Source organism: Lethenteron reissneri, chromosome 3, assembly GCF_015708825.2.
Source record: "Lethenteron reissneri isolate LAM-NWPU_2019-01 chromosome 3, ASM1570882v1, whole genome shotgun sequence".
NCBI lineage: Eukaryota > Metazoa > Chordata > Hyperoartia > Petromyzontiformes > Petromyzontidae > Lethenteron > Lethenteron reissneri.
In genome coordinates, this window is record NC_083781.1 from 1,436,764 (window position 1) to 1,454,871 (window position 18,108).

An 18,108-nucleotide genomic window follows, 5' to 3' on the forward strand; every position below is an offset into this window, starting at 1 on the left:
TCTAGGGCACAGCACGCAAGAGAGAGATTAACGCTGTTTGTTGTGACGTTAATAAAAGTATCGCGAACGGAGCGGACGTTTGTATTAACCTAGCGCTGATAGTGCTGAGGTGGCACCACCAAGAATTTTGGTTCTAATTCGAACTCGGCTCATCCTCACAGCGGTCACTGCATCTCGTGCTTATAGATATGCTTCTGCGGCTGTCTGGAATGCTTTCCGATATTCGGAAGCCACTGGAGCTATGCACTTTTAAAATCTACATAAAAAATGCATTCCTTCAAAAGTGTTTTTTATGTTTATTTAGTTGTCCTTCCCTGCACCTCCGATTAGCACAGTTGGCTATGTACGGTGCGAAAGAAGTTCAACAGACATACCAACCGGGCTCTCACTGCTAACGTTACAGACAATGCAAACCGAGCAGACACCTGCGTCACCTGAGCAATGATAGCGCGTGCAGGTGCGGGGTGAAGATGGAGAGGCACTCGCCGCTGGAGAAGTCCCACATGCGCACGAGGCTCACGGCGCCGGCCTGGGCGGAGGCCAGCAGCGTGCTGGCGCCGTTCATCGTCAGCGCCGTCACCTGCACGTGCATGAGACCCGGCGGTCACGTCCAAGGGGCTTGATGCACGTGTCCCATGTCATGTGACTGTGGGACGTTGCTCGTCTCCATTGATGGCCATGAGGCATTGATAGATGCGGGAAAACGTTTGGCAAACGTATCCAGCAATTGTCACGGGCTACGTATTTACCGTAAGCAACCGGAACAATTCACTATGGCAATGACACAGAGTAACGGAGTGATCCGTGGCTAATAAAAAAAAGTTTGTTTAAAGTGTGGCTGATAAAAAAGGCACACTTGCTGATTTTGGTGCTTTTTTCTAATCATCAAGTATGAACAAATACAAATAAGTTTCACCCTAAGACATACTTTGATAATGGCAAAAAGGTCCCATTTTGTAGATGCTCACCCGGAGCTATAAATGCTCTGATAGTGCGTTGTCTTTGTGCTGTTCACCTTTTGGCATTCTCTGGTCTAACACTGGTTGAGACTAGGCCCTAAAGAAGGCTGTCCTGTCTCTGGTGTAGGCCAATCAGTTTCAAGCAGAGCATGTTTGTTTGCATGTTCACCATAAGTACGTGTTGTTAATGCAGATATGATTCCTTTAAAAAAAAAAGGTTTCTATTTGGTGTTTGAACATCTTAACACTTGTTTTATTTCCAGAAAGGGTCAAAATTATGCGTATTTTTTCATACTTTGATATTGGCAAAAAAAGGTCCAATTTCATTGTCCTACTCTTGGCACTTGGGTTCAAAACAGAATGACGGACAAACATCTTTCAAGAAATCATTAGGAGTGCAGATGCAGCAATGAAACGAGCTCGTAGGCAGGAACTGGATGGTTTGTGCATGGAGAGGTCTTCATCCAGTACAGATTATGGCTGGTGATGTTACAGTTTTCAGTTTTCATTTCATTTATTAGGTATAGCCCTGTGAGCCATTCGGCTCTTGAATCGGGTGCAACTGCACCCGATTCGATGTTGAAGATGAGTGCAGTGTCGATTCAGGGCAGCCGGACGCACCTTGTCACTGTGTCCCGTGAGGAACCTCTGGTTGCCTGTGGTGATCTCCACGGCAATGATGATGGCATGGCATGGGTACACGATCACATCGCCCTGTCTCGTCCACAACGCCTGAAGGGGAGCACAAGCCATGTGACGCACAAGCAATGTGACACAGCCATGCGACACCCAAGCCATGTGACACAAGCCATTTGACGCACGAGCGATGCGACACACAAGCCATGTGACGCACAAGCAATGTGACACAGCCATGCGACACACAAGCCATGTGACGCACGAGCCATGTGATGCACGAGCGATGCGACACACAAGCCATGTGACACAAGCCATTTGACGCACGAGCGATGCGACACACAAGCCATGTGACGCACGAGCATATCACAAACATTATTTTGCTCGACGAAGAGTGTTCCTTGGATGTCAGTAATGGTGATACTTGACAAAATTAATTGAACATGAAAGGCTTTTTGTGCAATCCTTGGTGGCCAGGCTGAGACCATAAAGGTTTAGAGATGAGCGGGGCAGCTAATGTTAATGTATGAGAGGGCTTGATTTGTGTTTTCTTGTCAACCTCCACCGTCAGCAATGTGGGTGTGTGGAGCGAGGTGCAATGCTTTAATTGGTTTAGATCTACTACCGGTGTCGGATATTTCTCGTACATTAACATTAGCTGCCCCGCCCATCTCTAAACCTTTATAAACAGCTTTTTGATTGGTATAGACCTACTGCTCGTGTTGGAGCCCTCTATAACATTAACATTAGCTGCCCCACCCATCTCTAAACCTTAAAAACAGCTTGCCCTCAAAAGCTAACCTCCCTGCTCCTGATGACGACCACTTGTGTTGCGTTCGAAACGTCGTGATATTTTTATTCACTTTATCTTTATTATTTTATTGTTATTATTTTTTCTATCTACGGGACTTTACCGAAAGAACCATAGAATATGAATTCCTGCAGTCACGAAAGTTTTAAGTGAAAAATTTTCCCTGTTGTCGCATGGATTTTTCTCTGGTTAAAAATATGCATTTAGAGTATTTGGCTACTATAAATGTTTCCAACATCAGCCACTTCGTTGAGCTATCATTTGTGGCCAGGTCACTTCTGAAAAAGAGCTAAATAGCTAAGTGAGCCTTACCCGGTAAAATAAAAATAGTTGGTTAACTGCAGGTGGCTGCCCGGATCCTAGCGGTGCCAGCTCGGTGATTTGACCGGCAATTAGCAGCCTGGGCCACCCGTCCACATCCGGATTATCGTCCAACGGAAAAGAGTTTCAACTCACATCATGGACTTTTATAAAAAATTTTTTACAAATAACTGCAAAATATTGACCATTAGAATGTCAAATTCTGCAAATGAGCTATGAATATTAAACTCGTCAAACACGAGTAGATTTGTGGCAGACAAAATTATTAAACTGGAATTCATTAAAATACTCTTTGTGAAATGTACCACTTGGCATACACAAACGCTTACAGCTTTTAACCAAATTTCACTTTGAAAGGGCTTTATAGTCAAATTTATGAATGCATTTAATAAAAAAAAATTCATTTATAAACTGCCAATATTTTTTTCTCTCCCAAAAAAACTTCACCAGTTCACATAGCATGTAGTAAAAGTAATACAAATCTAAAGTTCGTCCTCCCGTTAGTTTTAAAGCTTCTTTTCACGCGGAGCAACGTCATCGTTTTTTTTGTGGCATTTTCCCTTTAATTTGTTTCCTTTTTTTCGCATTTCGTTAAAGAGGGTGCCTCCCGTCTCCGCGAGCGAGCGGCTCGGCACAGAGGCACTTACCCTTTCACATCGGCTTGACGGAGACCGCTTTCAAACAACCGTGTCTCCCACTACAAATGCCAGCCAGAGAAGTTTCCATGGTGCCAGCGCTGACTCAGATGCCAAGTTCGCAAGCGCTGCGTGCCACACGTGCCAACTGCCCCCGAAGCCCTGCGTTATTTCTTTCAATTAATACCATTTATTTAATTCGCTCATTTATTTTCAAATCACTTCGCTTTGTTTGTCCACTTGCAGTTGCTTTTTACGTGACCGATGCCAGTTGGGGTGGAGGGGGGGTTTATTTGCGAATGTCAGACGATTCACAGGCTTTGAATAGCGCGAGTGCCAGCGCTTAAAAGTGCGGGGCGCACATTTCAGCCGCTTCCTACGTCTTTGCTGTGAGTTTTGTCGTTGCGAGCACATGGCTAATTGAGTGCATGAACAATTAATCAACTGTTGGTCTAAGCGATTGGGAATACGGATCCTGTGCTGTTTAGACTGTTTACGCGCTCACAACGACGCATGTGTTTTTTGTTTAAAGGCCATGGCTGGAAAGATCCTGTGAAAATAAATCTTAAACAAAGCCTTTAACCTGCTAGGTTCAGTTACCCTGTGGGGGCTCACGGCAAGTTTTAAACATCTCCTATAACAACCATTTTGCAAGGCCAATCTTTCAGTCCAGGTTACAAATGTCAGGACTGTGGCCTAAAACGTCAAGACAAGCAGCTGCCACATCCGGATTTGTGCAGAGTAAACCTCAACCATGTGCAGGTGATTAGACAACACACGACGACAGCGACTATCGTTTTCCCCAGAGCGAGTGTGTGATTGTCGTGGCAGAGTCAAAACAAAATTACCAATGCCGCTTTCTCATCTCGCCAGCGGAGCCTCTGGGGCACCAAGGGCCGTCAAAATGTTTTTGGAGGCCCGGGGCAAAATGCCAGATGAGAACCCCTTCTGCACTTTCTCAAGGCCCCCTCAGATCTGAGGCTCACGGAAAAATTGGCACACCTGCACCCCCCCCCCTTTGCCTTCCCATCCCCACTCCCTACCAAATTCTGTCTCTACGGTTCTGACCACAGCCCACTCACGTGCCGGGTCGTGCCGCCACCGAAGCCAATGACCCTGCGCAGAGCGAGGATGGGGTCAGGCTGCAGAGGCTGGAACACAGAGCAGACACATTTCAAAAGCAAGGCTTGCCTAGTTCCCGCATGCCTGTGTATTCACTACAACTCTAGGCTGCTTCCAACACACACACACTCGTACATCTGTTCACTGCAAGGCGAGGCTACTTACCACTAATGTATTTAACACTCGTAGTTTCATTGATATGACATTTGTAAAAGTGGAACAAAATTGTTTCTCTGCGATTCGGTGCCATCTGCCCATTCCACACATTTTTTATTGACGAACGAGTCGGGAATAATGTTGAGTAACAAGCCAGGGACAAATTAAGTGTTGGGGATGGGACTCAAACTGTGAAATTTCATGGATCTCGTTCACTTTGTATTACTCACAGAGCACTCCTCATCGTAATACTCTGATGGCCTTTCAGGTGAGATGGTCTTGTCTCCAATCTGCAGGACGCAAAGGAAACGTGCATTGAAATAAGCAACACATACTATAAGGCAGCGCTCTCCCAGCTATATTCCTCATACAAATGCCGAGAGCGAAAGTATAAACACGCACTGAAACGGGGCAAGCTCCACATGCTGGAACGTTGGACACTTACACGCAGCAAAACCCAAAATCCCATTTTGGAGCTACACAGCACACAACCACGATAACCTTCGCAATTGTACTAATTGACACATATTTTTCACGATCCATGTTGTGTTTTATCTGGGTAACCAATACCTCCCATTACCCTGGTTCATTTAGAGTTGACTATAAAATGCATTACAAAATAAGTATCCTGCGCTATCGAGCTCTTTTACATTACAAGGTCTCCTGCCATACCTCTCCACCCTTTCTCACTCCAGCGACCACAGCAAACCGTCGCGTCCTACCAAGTACACCCAACAAATTTCTCATCGTACCCACAACCAGGGCTGTCTTGGCTGAGTGGCGTTTCTCCGTAGCTGGACCAGCCATCTAGAATCCTCTCCCACTGCACATTCGCAGAATCCAATCACCAGCCACCTTCAAGCAACAGCTCAAGTCTCACCTCTTCAGGCTCGCATACGAGAAACTCCACATCTCCCGAGTTCTCAATGAAACATTTGCTTCCGATTCGCAAAATACGTGCATGCTATAAAGTGTTCATCACTATTATTATATTTTACTACTGACAACACCTGGGCGAGTCGCTGGCTGTGGCGATGCACGGAAATGTCGCCGCTCCGGCTGCTGACCACATGCACGTCCCCACCACGTGAACGGAACACGCTCAGCTCCCCCGTGTCCTCCGCGGCGCTCGAGTCGCCCCCGTCCTCCGCATCGTTACCGTCGCAGCGAGAGGGGGGGCTCCGCTGGCACCCTGTCTTTCCGTTAGCCAGGCTGAAGCCGCTCTCTGGCCGCTCCAGCGTGAGCTGGCTCTCAAATCTGCCCGTGCCGCCCGTCTCGGTAGCAAAGGTCGTCCCACTGGCGCTAAAAAGTTCTTGTTGTGAATGTGCTGCTGTTGCCGACGAGAAAGGCAGGGGTTTGGTGGGTGCACGCTGGCCCTGTTGTCAAGGAAAAAAGTACAAATTAAGACAACATTTTAGATAATAACGTAAGTCCTTCTGTCAATACACCGCTGGATGAAGGCCTCGCTACGCCGCATCGATCGTGAATATTGTTAGGCCACACTTCACGGTCCTCGTGAGTGTGGTTGGTTAAGGGGAGGTGGCAGAACCAGTTCAGACATCACTCTCTATCGACGTGAACCATGGCCTGGAGTGGAACGCAGGTTCTTTGGTTCACCGCTCCACCCAGCAATTCATTACCATTTAAATAACTGGATGCATGCTGTACTAGTTCTATATGCCAAATGAATCAGTTTTATTCCAGATCATGAAGCTTACTTTTCCAGTAAACTCTTGTGTACAATGAAGACTTTTAAAAAAAACACACCTCCGTGTGAACCCTATCGGGTCCCGTGGATACTTAATGCGCAGCAAATAGCTGTGAGTGTCGCCGCTGCCGCCACCTCACAAGAGACGCCAGGGACACCCGGGCACAGCGCACGCATCCAGACGCAAGTGCCCGGCTAACGGCACTCCTCCATTGAGCCGCCGAAGGGCCTGAATGACAGGTCCATTTAAAGCAGATATTGGATAATCTCCAAATTCCCAGGGACGAGCATCAAGGCGCCTGTCTGGTTCTTAAGCCCCCTGACCCCTCGGCACCGCCCACTTGCCCTCATCGTAGCGGACGCGCTCCTCCGGAGTGGGCACTTCAGCAAGAGCTCGGCGAGCGGTTTTCTAAAGCGGCCTCCTCGTGGAAACGTCGGCCTCTGTGCTCAAGGGTTGCTCCCTGGGGCAGCTGCCCTTTTTCCGCATTCCACTTGAGCGTGAATGTCTCCGCCAAACGAGCCCATTTGCATGGAGGGCTCTTACAGCTTCTGGCCCAATAATTGTCGCATGCTCGTCTGCGGGCTTTTGCGTTGACCCCTGGTCGTCGTTTGAAGTTACGTAAATGTTAACAATGACGCTAGTGTGCTCACATAACAAACGGCTCACACAGCCGAATGGGCGCAAGCACTCTCTATCGGTGGATAACCTTTTGCAGGCTATTAATCATTCCCGAAGGTTGACTACGGCTCAACGCAGCAAAAGTTTAAATTCTAAAGCCGCTCATCTGCATCAACGCTGCCCACTGACCATGCGTGCGCGCATCCTCACCGTGCCGTTCCATCAAGCAGCAATTACATCAGGCTGCAGAGTAGCCATTACTTAGCCTCGATGTCAATCAATGCAACGATGAGACCAGGTGACATCACCAAGAACGATTATTTATTTCGCAAGGGAGATGTTGGTGACCATTTTGAGCTAAATTATCGTTTACAGGCCCCTGCTCCCGGAAATGTCACATGGGCTTCCACGTTAACTTTACGTCAGACGGCGGCAAGATGTAGGGGTCAATCACTGGGCGAGGTTAGGAGAAGAAACATCGACTCAAGCGAACTGCCACTGCACAGAGTGTAAAAATCTATTTTCGCAATACTTTGAATCACTTTAACTGTCGATGCAGAAGAATACAAATGTATATCATTGCCAAAGAAGCCAATCTTATAAAGAATCAAATGTAAAGCAGCATTACTTACAAATAACAAGGAGCCAAGTATTTGAGCCTTGCGGGATGTCCTTTGAAACCAAAGATAATTTAGAAAAATTCTCATCAGATTCAAACCGACTCAGGGTTAAATTTACTCAATCCAACGACTGATGGTTCACATGACAGTGTGTGGTTAGTTTCTCTATCAAACACTTTTGACAGGTCAACAAAAGCAGGTGAACAAGAGTTGCCCCTACGAAACACAATGGCTCACAAACAAAGCGCTTCACCTGGGGTGGGGACGTGAGCTGCTGGACGAGAGAGACTCTGTCCCTAACAGCCCGGCTCACGCTCACCGGGCGTGGGAAGCCAGCAGACGTCTCGCCCTCCTCCCCTGCTGACGCACACAGACGGCGCCGTCAATTCCGCTCCACTGCATTGCCATGGCATGTTACGCACACGCTCGCTACAGTCATCCCTTCCAATAGCTTTGAGGCGTCCCGTGCCACCTCAAATCTATTTTAGATTACTTTATCCACATTTCTGATGCAGGGTGAATTCCAATAATAAACGTACAGTCCGATATTACGGGTTGCAGGCTTCCTTATTTAGAGCTTGTTGTTGGGATTTTATAGGGTTGGATAATTTTCTTTCTTAAAATGAACACACGAGGAGTGGGAAAAGCCAAGGGGGCCGTTGGTGGCTAACACACGGAGGGATAGGAGGTGTGCCTGTTGTCTGGGGAGGTGCAGCCTCAAATCTTAGCCACACTCAAGGTGAAGGCTGTGAAACTTGACTGGCGTCCGTTCACCAGGAGTTCGTGAACCTCTATTCACAAGGTAAAAAAACCGTGGCCATTTTGTTTGCGTCGGAAACTTGAACTCAGTGGCATATTGATCTCTAGCCGGCAGCCAGTATTTTAGAGGAATAAGCAATATTTAAAAAAGAAAATGTTTTAACACGCTTTAATGAAATGTAACCTACTAGTAATGGAAGAACTCCACGACTCCAGGAAGTGGCCCCGAAGCTTGCCATAACGTAAGGGACCGTGGTGATTTACAGGCCAACGTCAGTTGAGCGTGGACAATTAGACCCAAGCCGAAACATAACATATAAAAAAGATAGTTTAAAAATATTAGTATTTTATTTTTTATGATAGAATATAGTATTGTCATCAGTATGACATAAGTATACCAAGTTTGCAGTTGATACCCCATTGGGAAGTGGGTTAAAATTGAGTTACAAGATTTGAGGCTACAACAACAACAGACAGAGCGAGTTAATAGAAAGCGTGTAAAAATAAAACCTATTTATTTTAACATAAATTACCGTACTGTAAACTGTGTTATAGATCATTCAGGGAAATTACTTTTTGAGTTGCATCTTCCCTTAGGGCATTCAATCGCAGATACCTTTTGTTTCCGGAGAGGTTTTCTCTTTGTCTGGAAGACTCAAATCTGGAAATCTAAGGGTAAGCGAACAAAAGGTGAGACCACTGGATAGAATTAAACAAAAACAATTCCCTGCCTTCATACAAATCGATTACCATTGTTTTCCTTCCGCGTCGTTCTGAAAACGAGCTGTATAGCTCAGTGGGCCTTACCTGGTAAAAGAAAAGTTTAGTTTAGCTGAAACTTTTAGTTTAGTTTGCACCAACGTGGCAAGTAGCCTTAAACAGTTGATGTTGTGCAACAAAATTAATTTTGCTAGGAGAAAGAAAATTATTGTAAAATTGTGGTTAAAAATCAATGGAAGGATAATAAAGAAGCAAGCAGCTTTCCTACTGCATACACCAGGATTCGAATGTGCAAATTAATCTGAGGTGGAACAATGACGCCAGCGGTTCGTACCCCACCACGAAATCGGCAACCCGAGTTCCAATTCCCGGCCGAAGGTAACGTCAGTGCCGAGTTATATCCAACAAAGCGTGATAAGGCCTTCATCCAGCAGTGGATCGTCAAAAGTGATTAAAACAATCGCAACAAGGCAGCTCCAATAAGCTGCATACAATACAATTTGGATATTTAAAGCATCTAAATACGACCACATCCCAAGATCCTGTGTAGAAACAGTGGGCATATTAATTTTATAGAGAGAGGCAGTCAGCCATAGGCAAATGAAAAGAGTAAGGTCTTGAGCCTGGACTTGAACAGGGGCAGGGAGTAGACAGCACAGATGGCTGGGGGATGAATAGAGTTCTAGACAATGCGGGCCGTACAAAAGAATGAGCGAACTGAGCTGCTTGGGGTCTTCGGCAAATTATGTGTTTGATGGGTCTGGTTTCTGAAACCCTGGGCAACCCTGGGCATAAGGACTGCACCCAACCCAGCGAGGGCGCACCGGATGAAGTCGTACACGTCGTGCCAGCTGGCACCCTTGGGCAGGTAGAACGCCATTTCACGCGGCATGGCACCTAAGCCCTGGGGCAGCTGCCCGCTTCGCCCGCATGCCACCACCGGTGCTCCTGCGCAACACAAAAAGAAAGGCAAGTTAATTATTTTATTATTAAACATTAACCGGACGTTGAGTTAAGCTGGCACAGACGTAACGGAAAGCAGTGTTCACAGAGAATGAGCGAAGGCTTCGAAAGAAAGCCTTGGTTGCTGAAGCGGAGTGCACGTAGAAGGAGGAGTGAAGCGAGCTGAAAGGGGGGAAAGGTAGGCAGGGGCGAGCGAGTTAGAGGAGGATCCTGAAGATGCTGATCGCGATCTTAAAATTTATCCGGGGTTGGACTGGCAGCCAGTGGAGGGTAGGATCAGAGCAATTGAGGTGATGTGGTTCCCGTTAACAATGACAGGGTAGCCCCGCTGTCGGCAAAACGCTCGGGAAAACCTCCAGGTGGGACTCGCCGGGGGAAGCGTGGGCCGTGCGAGTCCGTGGCAGACGGGCACCTGGCTGGTAGAGCGTGTCGCTGGTGAAGAGATTGCGCACGAGCATGCTGCAGCACAGCCTCACAGCCTTCAGGTGTGAGTAACGGCGGTTCAGGTAGATGGACAGGATGTAGTGCAGGTCCAGCACCAGGCACGTCCAGCGAGCGTCCATCGGTACCGGAGCGCATTTACCTGCAGAGGACACACGGCTCTCTCAGGGACATGAAGCACTGCGAACATTTTATAGGGCCTATAGTCACCAGCAAAGCATTTACCATGAGCAACTATGGCCACCTGGAGCACCAATTACATAGTGATGGAGTTCTGCCTATAAAATAGTAAATGTTAGAGCTCTATTTCATCATCATCATCCATAGCCCGTAGGTGTCCACTGCAGGTGTCCATTTCGTCAAGTTTCCACTTTCCTCTGGCTTGTGCCAATATGCTCAAGTAGTTGCCACATCTTTCTAGCATCAACCTCTTCTATAACCATGACAATTCCCAGAATTGCAAAGGTAGTGCCTTGTTACAAGCTTATTCACTATAACAATGGCTTTCTTTCATCATGAAAAAAAAATTCTCGTTACCGTTTAGATTTTGTGATCCGATGAATATAAACGTCTGGAGTGGTAACCGCAACTGGATGAAGCAACACTGCCAATGCTTCGCTTGCCTCGGGTGGTGCTGTGCTCGCTGGGTTCGTGAAGAAGGCCCCTGGCCGAGCCGCAGACGAACGGGAACTGCAGCCACGTGGCCGTCACCTTGAACTCCCTGAAGAGGCTCGAGAAGGAAATGCGAACCACCTGATTTTCCTGTGACAAGACGGGAGCCGCACAAATCAAAACATAAAATCGTCCGGTGTCATATTCACAACCAACACGCCAGTGAGTCGGTTGTGGATATTGTGTTAGTTTGTCCTTCCCCCCGCACCTCCGATTACCATGGTTGGCTATGTATGGTGCGAAAAAAGTTCAAGATACACACATACGTTATTTTCCAAATTGTACATTTCAGGGAATTGTGTGACGTGCTGGCTATCATATCAGCCCGTTTGTCCTGGTGGTCATTGATGAAGAGCATCTTAGCTTCATGGCAATTACCCAGAAAAAACCGACCAATACAGTGGCGTCGCTAACATAACTTAAAGTTTTTCTCTTGATGCTTTGTTTTTTTAATCATATCGTCACAAAAGCTATCAGGCCACTTGTTTGCCAGGGCCAACCAAAAGACATAGCTTTTCAGTATCACCGATCGAAGGCAAATCCATGTCGGCAACCCGCCAATTGAATTCTGCTCAGCGGTCCCAGCCGAAATCAAATGGGCCTTCTGTGGTTGAGGACGGTTACCTCCGTGCTGACGTCCAGGTGAACAATGAAGTGTTTCGTGGGGATGGGCTTGAACAGCAGGTAGAGGTAGCGTCCCGTGAGCCCCAGCGACTGCGTGCTCGTCTTCGGCAGCTGAATGTAGTTCGCCGCCGGAATGTGGCCCACGACCTTGTAGACCGTCGCCTTGATCGTCTTGTCCTGCGCGTTCGCGGGCGGATGTACGCGGCCAATCTGTCAAGCCACTTCTGGGCGAGGGTGCTCATGGATGAACCCTCTCTAAATAACATAATGCCCCGTACTGTATCACTGCAACCAAATCACACTGAATGCGACCAATCTCATTGGACTTGGGAAATAAGCAGGGTTGAGCTTGGTGAGTACTATGCTTGGATGGGAAGAATACTAGTTAGTTGGAGGCTTCAGCTGGGAGATGGCAGCAGAGGTATGGATTCGTAAATCTATGTGTGCAGCTTTGAGTGTCAAACGCATGTATGTGTGGGTTTTCTCTGGCCACTCTGGTTGCCTCCCACTCATTAATGAATTGACAAAATCTTTAAATGCACGACACTCAAGAAAAAAAAGTCTTGAGCCTCAGTGAGGCTTTCCTGGGTAAAGGATATTATTGTGAAACCATCATGCGAACTCCGGTCATCCTCACAGCGGCTTTTGGCGAGCCATCGAACAAAGACCGTCACTGCATTGCGCGCATTCAGATGCGCTTCTGCGGCCGTCTGGACTGCTCTTCCTTCCGATGTTAGGAAGCCACAGGAGCTATGCGCTTCTAAATCATTTAGATTGAAAACTATTTTTTAGAACTGCTTTTTGTGTTTAGTTTGTTGTCCTTCCCCCGCACCTTCGATTAGCATGGTTGGCCACTTACGGTGTGAAAGAAGTTCAACATACATACAATTATTTCTATGCAATTTTTTTTTAAACACTACTTACCGCCTTTTTCAGACCTAACATTGTCATGGCTTTCAAGTCCACTGCAGCATTTTACGCTTGTAAAGATGTACAACGATGAACGCTGCATCATTTGTTACCAAGGAAGTTGTCGGTCATCCACTTAGGATGCCAAATGATTTATGGCCAGCGGAAAGAATTTAACATTTTCTAACGTCTGAGATCAATTCGGAAATGAGCGTCGTCATTCACTTCAACCCTTGGATGGTTTTTAGGCTGTGAGTGGGCGTCTGTGTGAGGAAGCGCACAGAGCGGTGGTGCAGATTATTAGGTTAGCTGGGGGCAGGCGTGCTCCTGAGCTGTCGTTTTAGTTCTGTTGAGACTCCTGTTGGGAATGCGCAGCCCACGTGTACCTCAGCAGGTCCCAGTTATGAAAACGGATGTTTCGTTTTCAAGAATTATAATGATAAAAGTGCCTGTTGAGAGCAATATTTGTCCTTATTCTACCGCTTAATCTCCACTCAAACGTAGTTTTCCTAAACGTGCACCATATGAATAGAAAATATTTTAATATATTATTGTAAGTTCAAAACCAGATAACTGCAATTTAGTCACAAGGCACAATTTACCATAGCGGAGGTGACTTCCCCTTCTTTTGACGCTTTTTTCCATTCGTCCACTTTGCAGTGCTTGAACACGTTGACATACGGGTGCTGCCATACTGCATGCACACACAGGCACACAGCAATCAGGATAACCTCGTCACGTGTCGTGCAGGTCAAGGGGTCATCATGGCCAATGATGCCGATTCAACTTTACTATTGTTTCCATCCTATCCCACCCTTTAGCTTTCAGTCTGTTGGTCACCAACCTCTGGATTTCCATCCAATTTATGATGATGATAATCATCATCATGCGCTGTAATCAATCAACTGCTGGATTAAAGCCTCCCTAAGCCATCGCTATCTCCCATGGTCCCGTGTTGCAACATTCCAGATGTCTCTGTGCCATATCCTCTGGTTTATGCGAACAACTAACACACATCCGCACCGCGCACATCGCTGCTCGGTGTGCGTCCCAGTGTGTGCGCCGGCACGGGAAGTGCCTTCCAAAGAGACATTAATTCAGATGCCAGTGGGGGTGGGCGTGGTGAGGACATGGCGCGCCCAGGAAGAACTGAGAAAATTTGAATTGCCCATGTCTAGATACATTTCATGGGTTGCTCCCACATAGGAGGAACACTGGGATGGAAGCTTCCGATTTGATCGTGGACAGACGTTGATGAATCACACTTTAAGACTCTTATTTTAATTTCCACGACCGTACCCAGTTGCCAAAGTTGTTCAGTCAATGCATCGGGTGTGACGGACTCTCATAATGCAAAGTTCTACATTGACTGGGTCCACTTTAGCTTATAGCTTTCTCACGCTGCCAAGATAATTATTCGTTGGAGGAGGTGTAACAATGATTTACACCCTTAAGGGCAATGAGGATCTAGGCTACTTGTATGTTGACGCAGACTGACGTGTTATTTAAGCGAGAAGAACCCGACAAGCTATGAAGCTCTTTCTCCCAGCCCAAGCTGGTGGGGGCAATTGTGTAAAGTTAGAGGATTTTTTTGTATTTCAGTTTATTTCTGAGTACCCTGTGAGATAAGATGCTCTTAAATCGGGTTTAATCAATAAAAAAACAAATGTGTGATACGTAAACTCTATCATACATACACCTGATCGCACATAAACTCATGTCATACGTAAACTCTAACAAAAGGACAGACTGACACGTAAAATAAAATGACAATACAAGGATGGGTGGCAGTTGTCAAAGCAGGTGTGCTGGGTGAGGCGGCATGCCACGCGTTCCGGCCACAATCAGCCGATGCGTCCATTTACCAGATAACCCGAAAATATATTGAACAAAAATCCCCAATAATTTTACACGCAGGTTTTCACGACCAATAATAAGTTTCGTAATAAGTTTGTTTTCGGTTAGCTCATCGTCAAAGTAAAATGTTTATTTTTTCAAACTTCTCGCCCTTCGCCGCCCGGCAGAGCTGAGCTTTTGTTAACGCCTAATTATACTGCACTGTAAACAATTAACCTTCAACGAAACGTCGTGCAAAGACGCGCTTGGGCTATTCAGAAATCCGAAGAATAATATGTAAAATAAATGCATATTTGTCCACGTGTCAACTTGATTGACTCTGTCAGGTGATGTGGAGGGCTTCATAGGTTTAAAACGCATTCCTGCGGAGGGAGCTGGTAGGGAACGTTGGGTTGCTCGGTCAATGGCCTGCAGTGTCAACGGCGGCGTGGTGTATTCCGCAAATATGCCCGACTGTGAGGGCGGGCACAAGCCGGCGTGAGTAGGTTAAACGTTGAGTTTTATAAGTGCACCACGGGGTGACCAGCCCCTCCCCACCCAGCCCCACCCTCCCCACCCAGCCCCTCCCCACCCAGCCCCTCCCTCCCCACCCAGCCCCTCCCCACCCAACCCCACCCTCCCCACCCAGCCCCTCCCTCCCCACCCAGCCCCTCCCTCCCCACTCAGCCCCTCCCTGCACGACGGACGGACAGACACAATAATCCCCTGTGGGCTGGTGCAACCAGGAGGTTCCTACCAGTAATAGACATCATACCCACAACACCATCCCAGCACCTACACACAGAGGCGGCCGGATGCAGTCCAAGGGGTGAGAATAGGGATTTGTCTTGGCACGTGTGAGGCGTCCTGTACTGCCCGAACTATTGCGTGGTGAGGAGCTACTTGCCTGCACGAGGTGTGTAGTGCAAGTGCACTTCACGTAGTGCACGCACACTGCGTACGGCGCTGTGTACTGCATGCATCGCCTTGAGTAGCACAAGTGTGTGTGTGTACTGCACGCGTAGTCTGGTGGTGTACTGCACGCGTAGTCTGTAGCAGTCTCGAGTACTCACGGTACGACATAGCCACGTGGTAGCTCAGGGCTCGCCTGCACCTCGTCTGTCGCTAATTATCGATCTCTAGATGAGGTGATTACAGCTCCTGACGAGGTGATTACAGCTCTAGATGAGGTGATTACAACTCTCGAAGATGATTACAGCTCCTGACGAGGTGATGACAGCTGCTGACGAGGTGATGACAGCTGCTGACGAGGTGATGACAGCTGCTGACGAGGTGATGAGAGCTATTAACGAGGTGATCGGAGCTATTAACGAGGTGATGAGCTCCTGACGAGGTGATGAGAGCTATTAACGAGGTGATGAGAGCTATTAACGAGGTGGTGAGCTCCTGACGAGGTGATGAGAGCTATTAACGAGGTGATGAGAGCTATTAACGAGGTGATGAGAGCTATTAACGAGGTGATGACAGCTCCTGACGAGGTGATGAGAGCTATTAACGAGGTGATGACAGCTGCTGACGAGGTGATGACAGCTGCTGACGAGGTGAGTACAGCTCCTGACGAGGTGATGAGAGCTATTAACGAGGTGATGAGAGCTATTAACGAGGTGGTTGAGCTCCTGACGAGGCCACCGCGATCTCTATGGAGCCGTTGCACGCGCACAGCTGACGAGCGCCTCTCTCTGCATTCCCCACTCTGGATGCGCGCCGCCACCGCCGCGGGACCAATGGCAGGGCCCGCACGGGCGACTCGCCAACCAATCGGGAGGCGCGCGCACGAATCTGGCGCGCGAGCGCGTCGGCCAATCGCGAGCCGGGGATTGGCGCCCGCCGCTCCTAAGCGAGCTAGGGAATTTGACGGCGGGAGATCCCCCGCGCTTAGTCCGGGGTGGGGGTAGGGGGTGGGGGGAGTGGGGGCAGGGGGGGTGTGGGGTGGGGGGAGTGGGGGCAGGGGGTGGGGGGTGGGGGGAGTGGGGGCAGGGGTGGGGGGTGGGGGGTTCTTGGGTTTCAACCCCCCCCCCCCCCCCAGATAAAGTAAACAAACTATATGATAATATATTTTTTTCCCTTATTTCTGAAAAAAAAACAGGTGTTAAGATGTTTAAACTCCAAACTCAAACCTTTTACAAGGAATCATGCCTGCATTAACCACAATGCTTGTGGTCAGAATGCAAACAAAAAACACTGATAGTTTATGCATTGTCCTTGAAACTGATTGGTCCACACCAGAGACAGCTTTCTTTTGAGCCTCGTCTCAATCGGTGTTAGGACGCCAAAAGGCGGAAACAAAACTAATATTCATTGGGAATTTCGTTAAAGTAACGTAGATCGATCTTGGAAGGACGCTATTAACTGGTTAACTGGTTAATAACGTCCCTCCAATGATTGCTCAGTCCATAGGCGGAAAAAACATATATAATCCAGCAGTGGAACTGCTGAACTAGCGAGAGAGCAGCTACAACAAGGCCACAGATATAGCCTTGGATTATACTGTATATTTTTAGGATTATATATTTTTAGGATTATATTTTTTTCCACCTGAGGACGACCGCTTGTGTTGCGATCGAAACGTCGTGATTTGTTTTATTTGATACCTATGTAGGGACGTTGGAGAGAGGGCCGTTATGCATGGCAGCCTATGGGAAAGAAACACAGTGGGCGGGGCTACGTGTGTGCACAGGGAGATGCCCTCTGCGACGTCCGAGCCAGACACCCTGGGGGGGGGCTGGTTCGGCGTTACGATCCCCCGGGGCCCCACCCCTCAAGGAGGGTTGGGTATAAAAAGGGGTCGTTATATGGGCTTAGTCAGTTATGTTATAGTTAAGCTAAGAAGTCGGAAGACGTCGTAGCTAGAGCCCTGGACTCCCCCTGATCGCCGCCCTTATCAGGGCCCCACGGGATCAGGCTCGAGCCAGTGGCGTGGTCCCGTGAACCAGAGCCAGTGCTCTGGGACTCCGGGTACCGAGCCCGATTACCAGTGTCGGGCCAGACAGCCTCCCCTAGCTCTTAGTGGAGGACTCAGGGGATAGGCTATGGATAGCTAGGGGTATTCCCTGAGTTATACGGGTGAGGGGGCCGCTACCCCCTCTAGGGCTGTCCTGTACTGGCAACTTGTTAAATAAATATACGTGTGCCTCAACTCCGTTGTCAAGCGTCCTCGACGGGTACTTCATCTGGCGTCAGAAGTGGTAAAAATGGAAACGCGCCATACAGCTCGGACCAGGGTACCACAAGAGGAGGACGCCGCGGAGATCGCCGAGCCCGAGACAGAGCAACAAGATGGGGTGCAGCCGGAGCCTGGCGCCTTCTCACCGGGACGTCAGCATGGAGAGGGGCCGCAGCCAGATGCACTACGACTGGCTCACGAACGGCTGGCGGAGCTACTTTATGCCGCTGCCGCCACACTGGAAGGCATTACGCGGTTGGGGGCTGGTGGTCCACCGCAGGGCGAGGAGAACCGGCGGCCGGAGCACTTTCCCGCCATTTCAGCGACTTCACAATTTGAATTTCCCGCCATGGACGCCGCGGCTGTTCGGGGCGTGGCCAGCTTAGACATCGGCTCCGACATCGCCGTCGCCGGGG

General features: G+C 48.4%; 1 protein-coding gene across 2 annotated transcripts in view; it reads right to left on the bottom strand.

The window, feature by feature from the left end:
• Positions 1 to 16,178, bottom strand: part of WDR90 (WD repeat domain 90) — a 55,008-nt gene extending 38,830 nt beyond the window's left edge. For both annotated transcript variants that reach the window (XM_061555328.1, XM_061555323.1), the window contains exons 1-13: positions 15,582 to 16,178; positions 13,275 to 13,366; positions 11,764 to 11,940; positions 11,091 to 11,229; positions 10,439 to 10,609; positions 9,888 to 10,011; positions 8,960 to 9,012; positions 7,838 to 7,941; positions 5,648 to 6,013; positions 4,868 to 4,927; positions 4,442 to 4,510; positions 1,581 to 1,691; positions 435 to 580 (exon numbers count right to left, since the gene is read on the bottom strand). In XM_061555328.1, coding sequence (XP_061411312.1) covers positions 435 to 580; positions 1,581 to 1,691; positions 4,442 to 4,510; positions 4,868 to 4,927; positions 5,648 to 6,013; positions 7,838 to 7,941; positions 8,960 to 9,012; positions 9,888 to 10,011; positions 10,439 to 10,609; positions 11,091 to 11,229; positions 11,764 to 11,940; positions 13,275 to 13,366; positions 15,582 to 15,591 — 1,622 coding nt within the window. In that variant the 5' untranslated portion in view covers positions 15,592 to 16,178. The remainder of the gene's footprint in view (positions 1 to 434; positions 581 to 1,580; positions 1,692 to 4,441; positions 4,511 to 4,867; positions 4,928 to 5,647; positions 6,014 to 7,837; positions 7,942 to 8,959; positions 9,013 to 9,887; positions 10,012 to 10,438; positions 10,610 to 11,090; positions 11,230 to 11,763; positions 11,941 to 13,274; positions 13,367 to 15,581) is intronic.
• Positions 16,179 to 18,108: the final 1,930 nt, after the last annotated feature.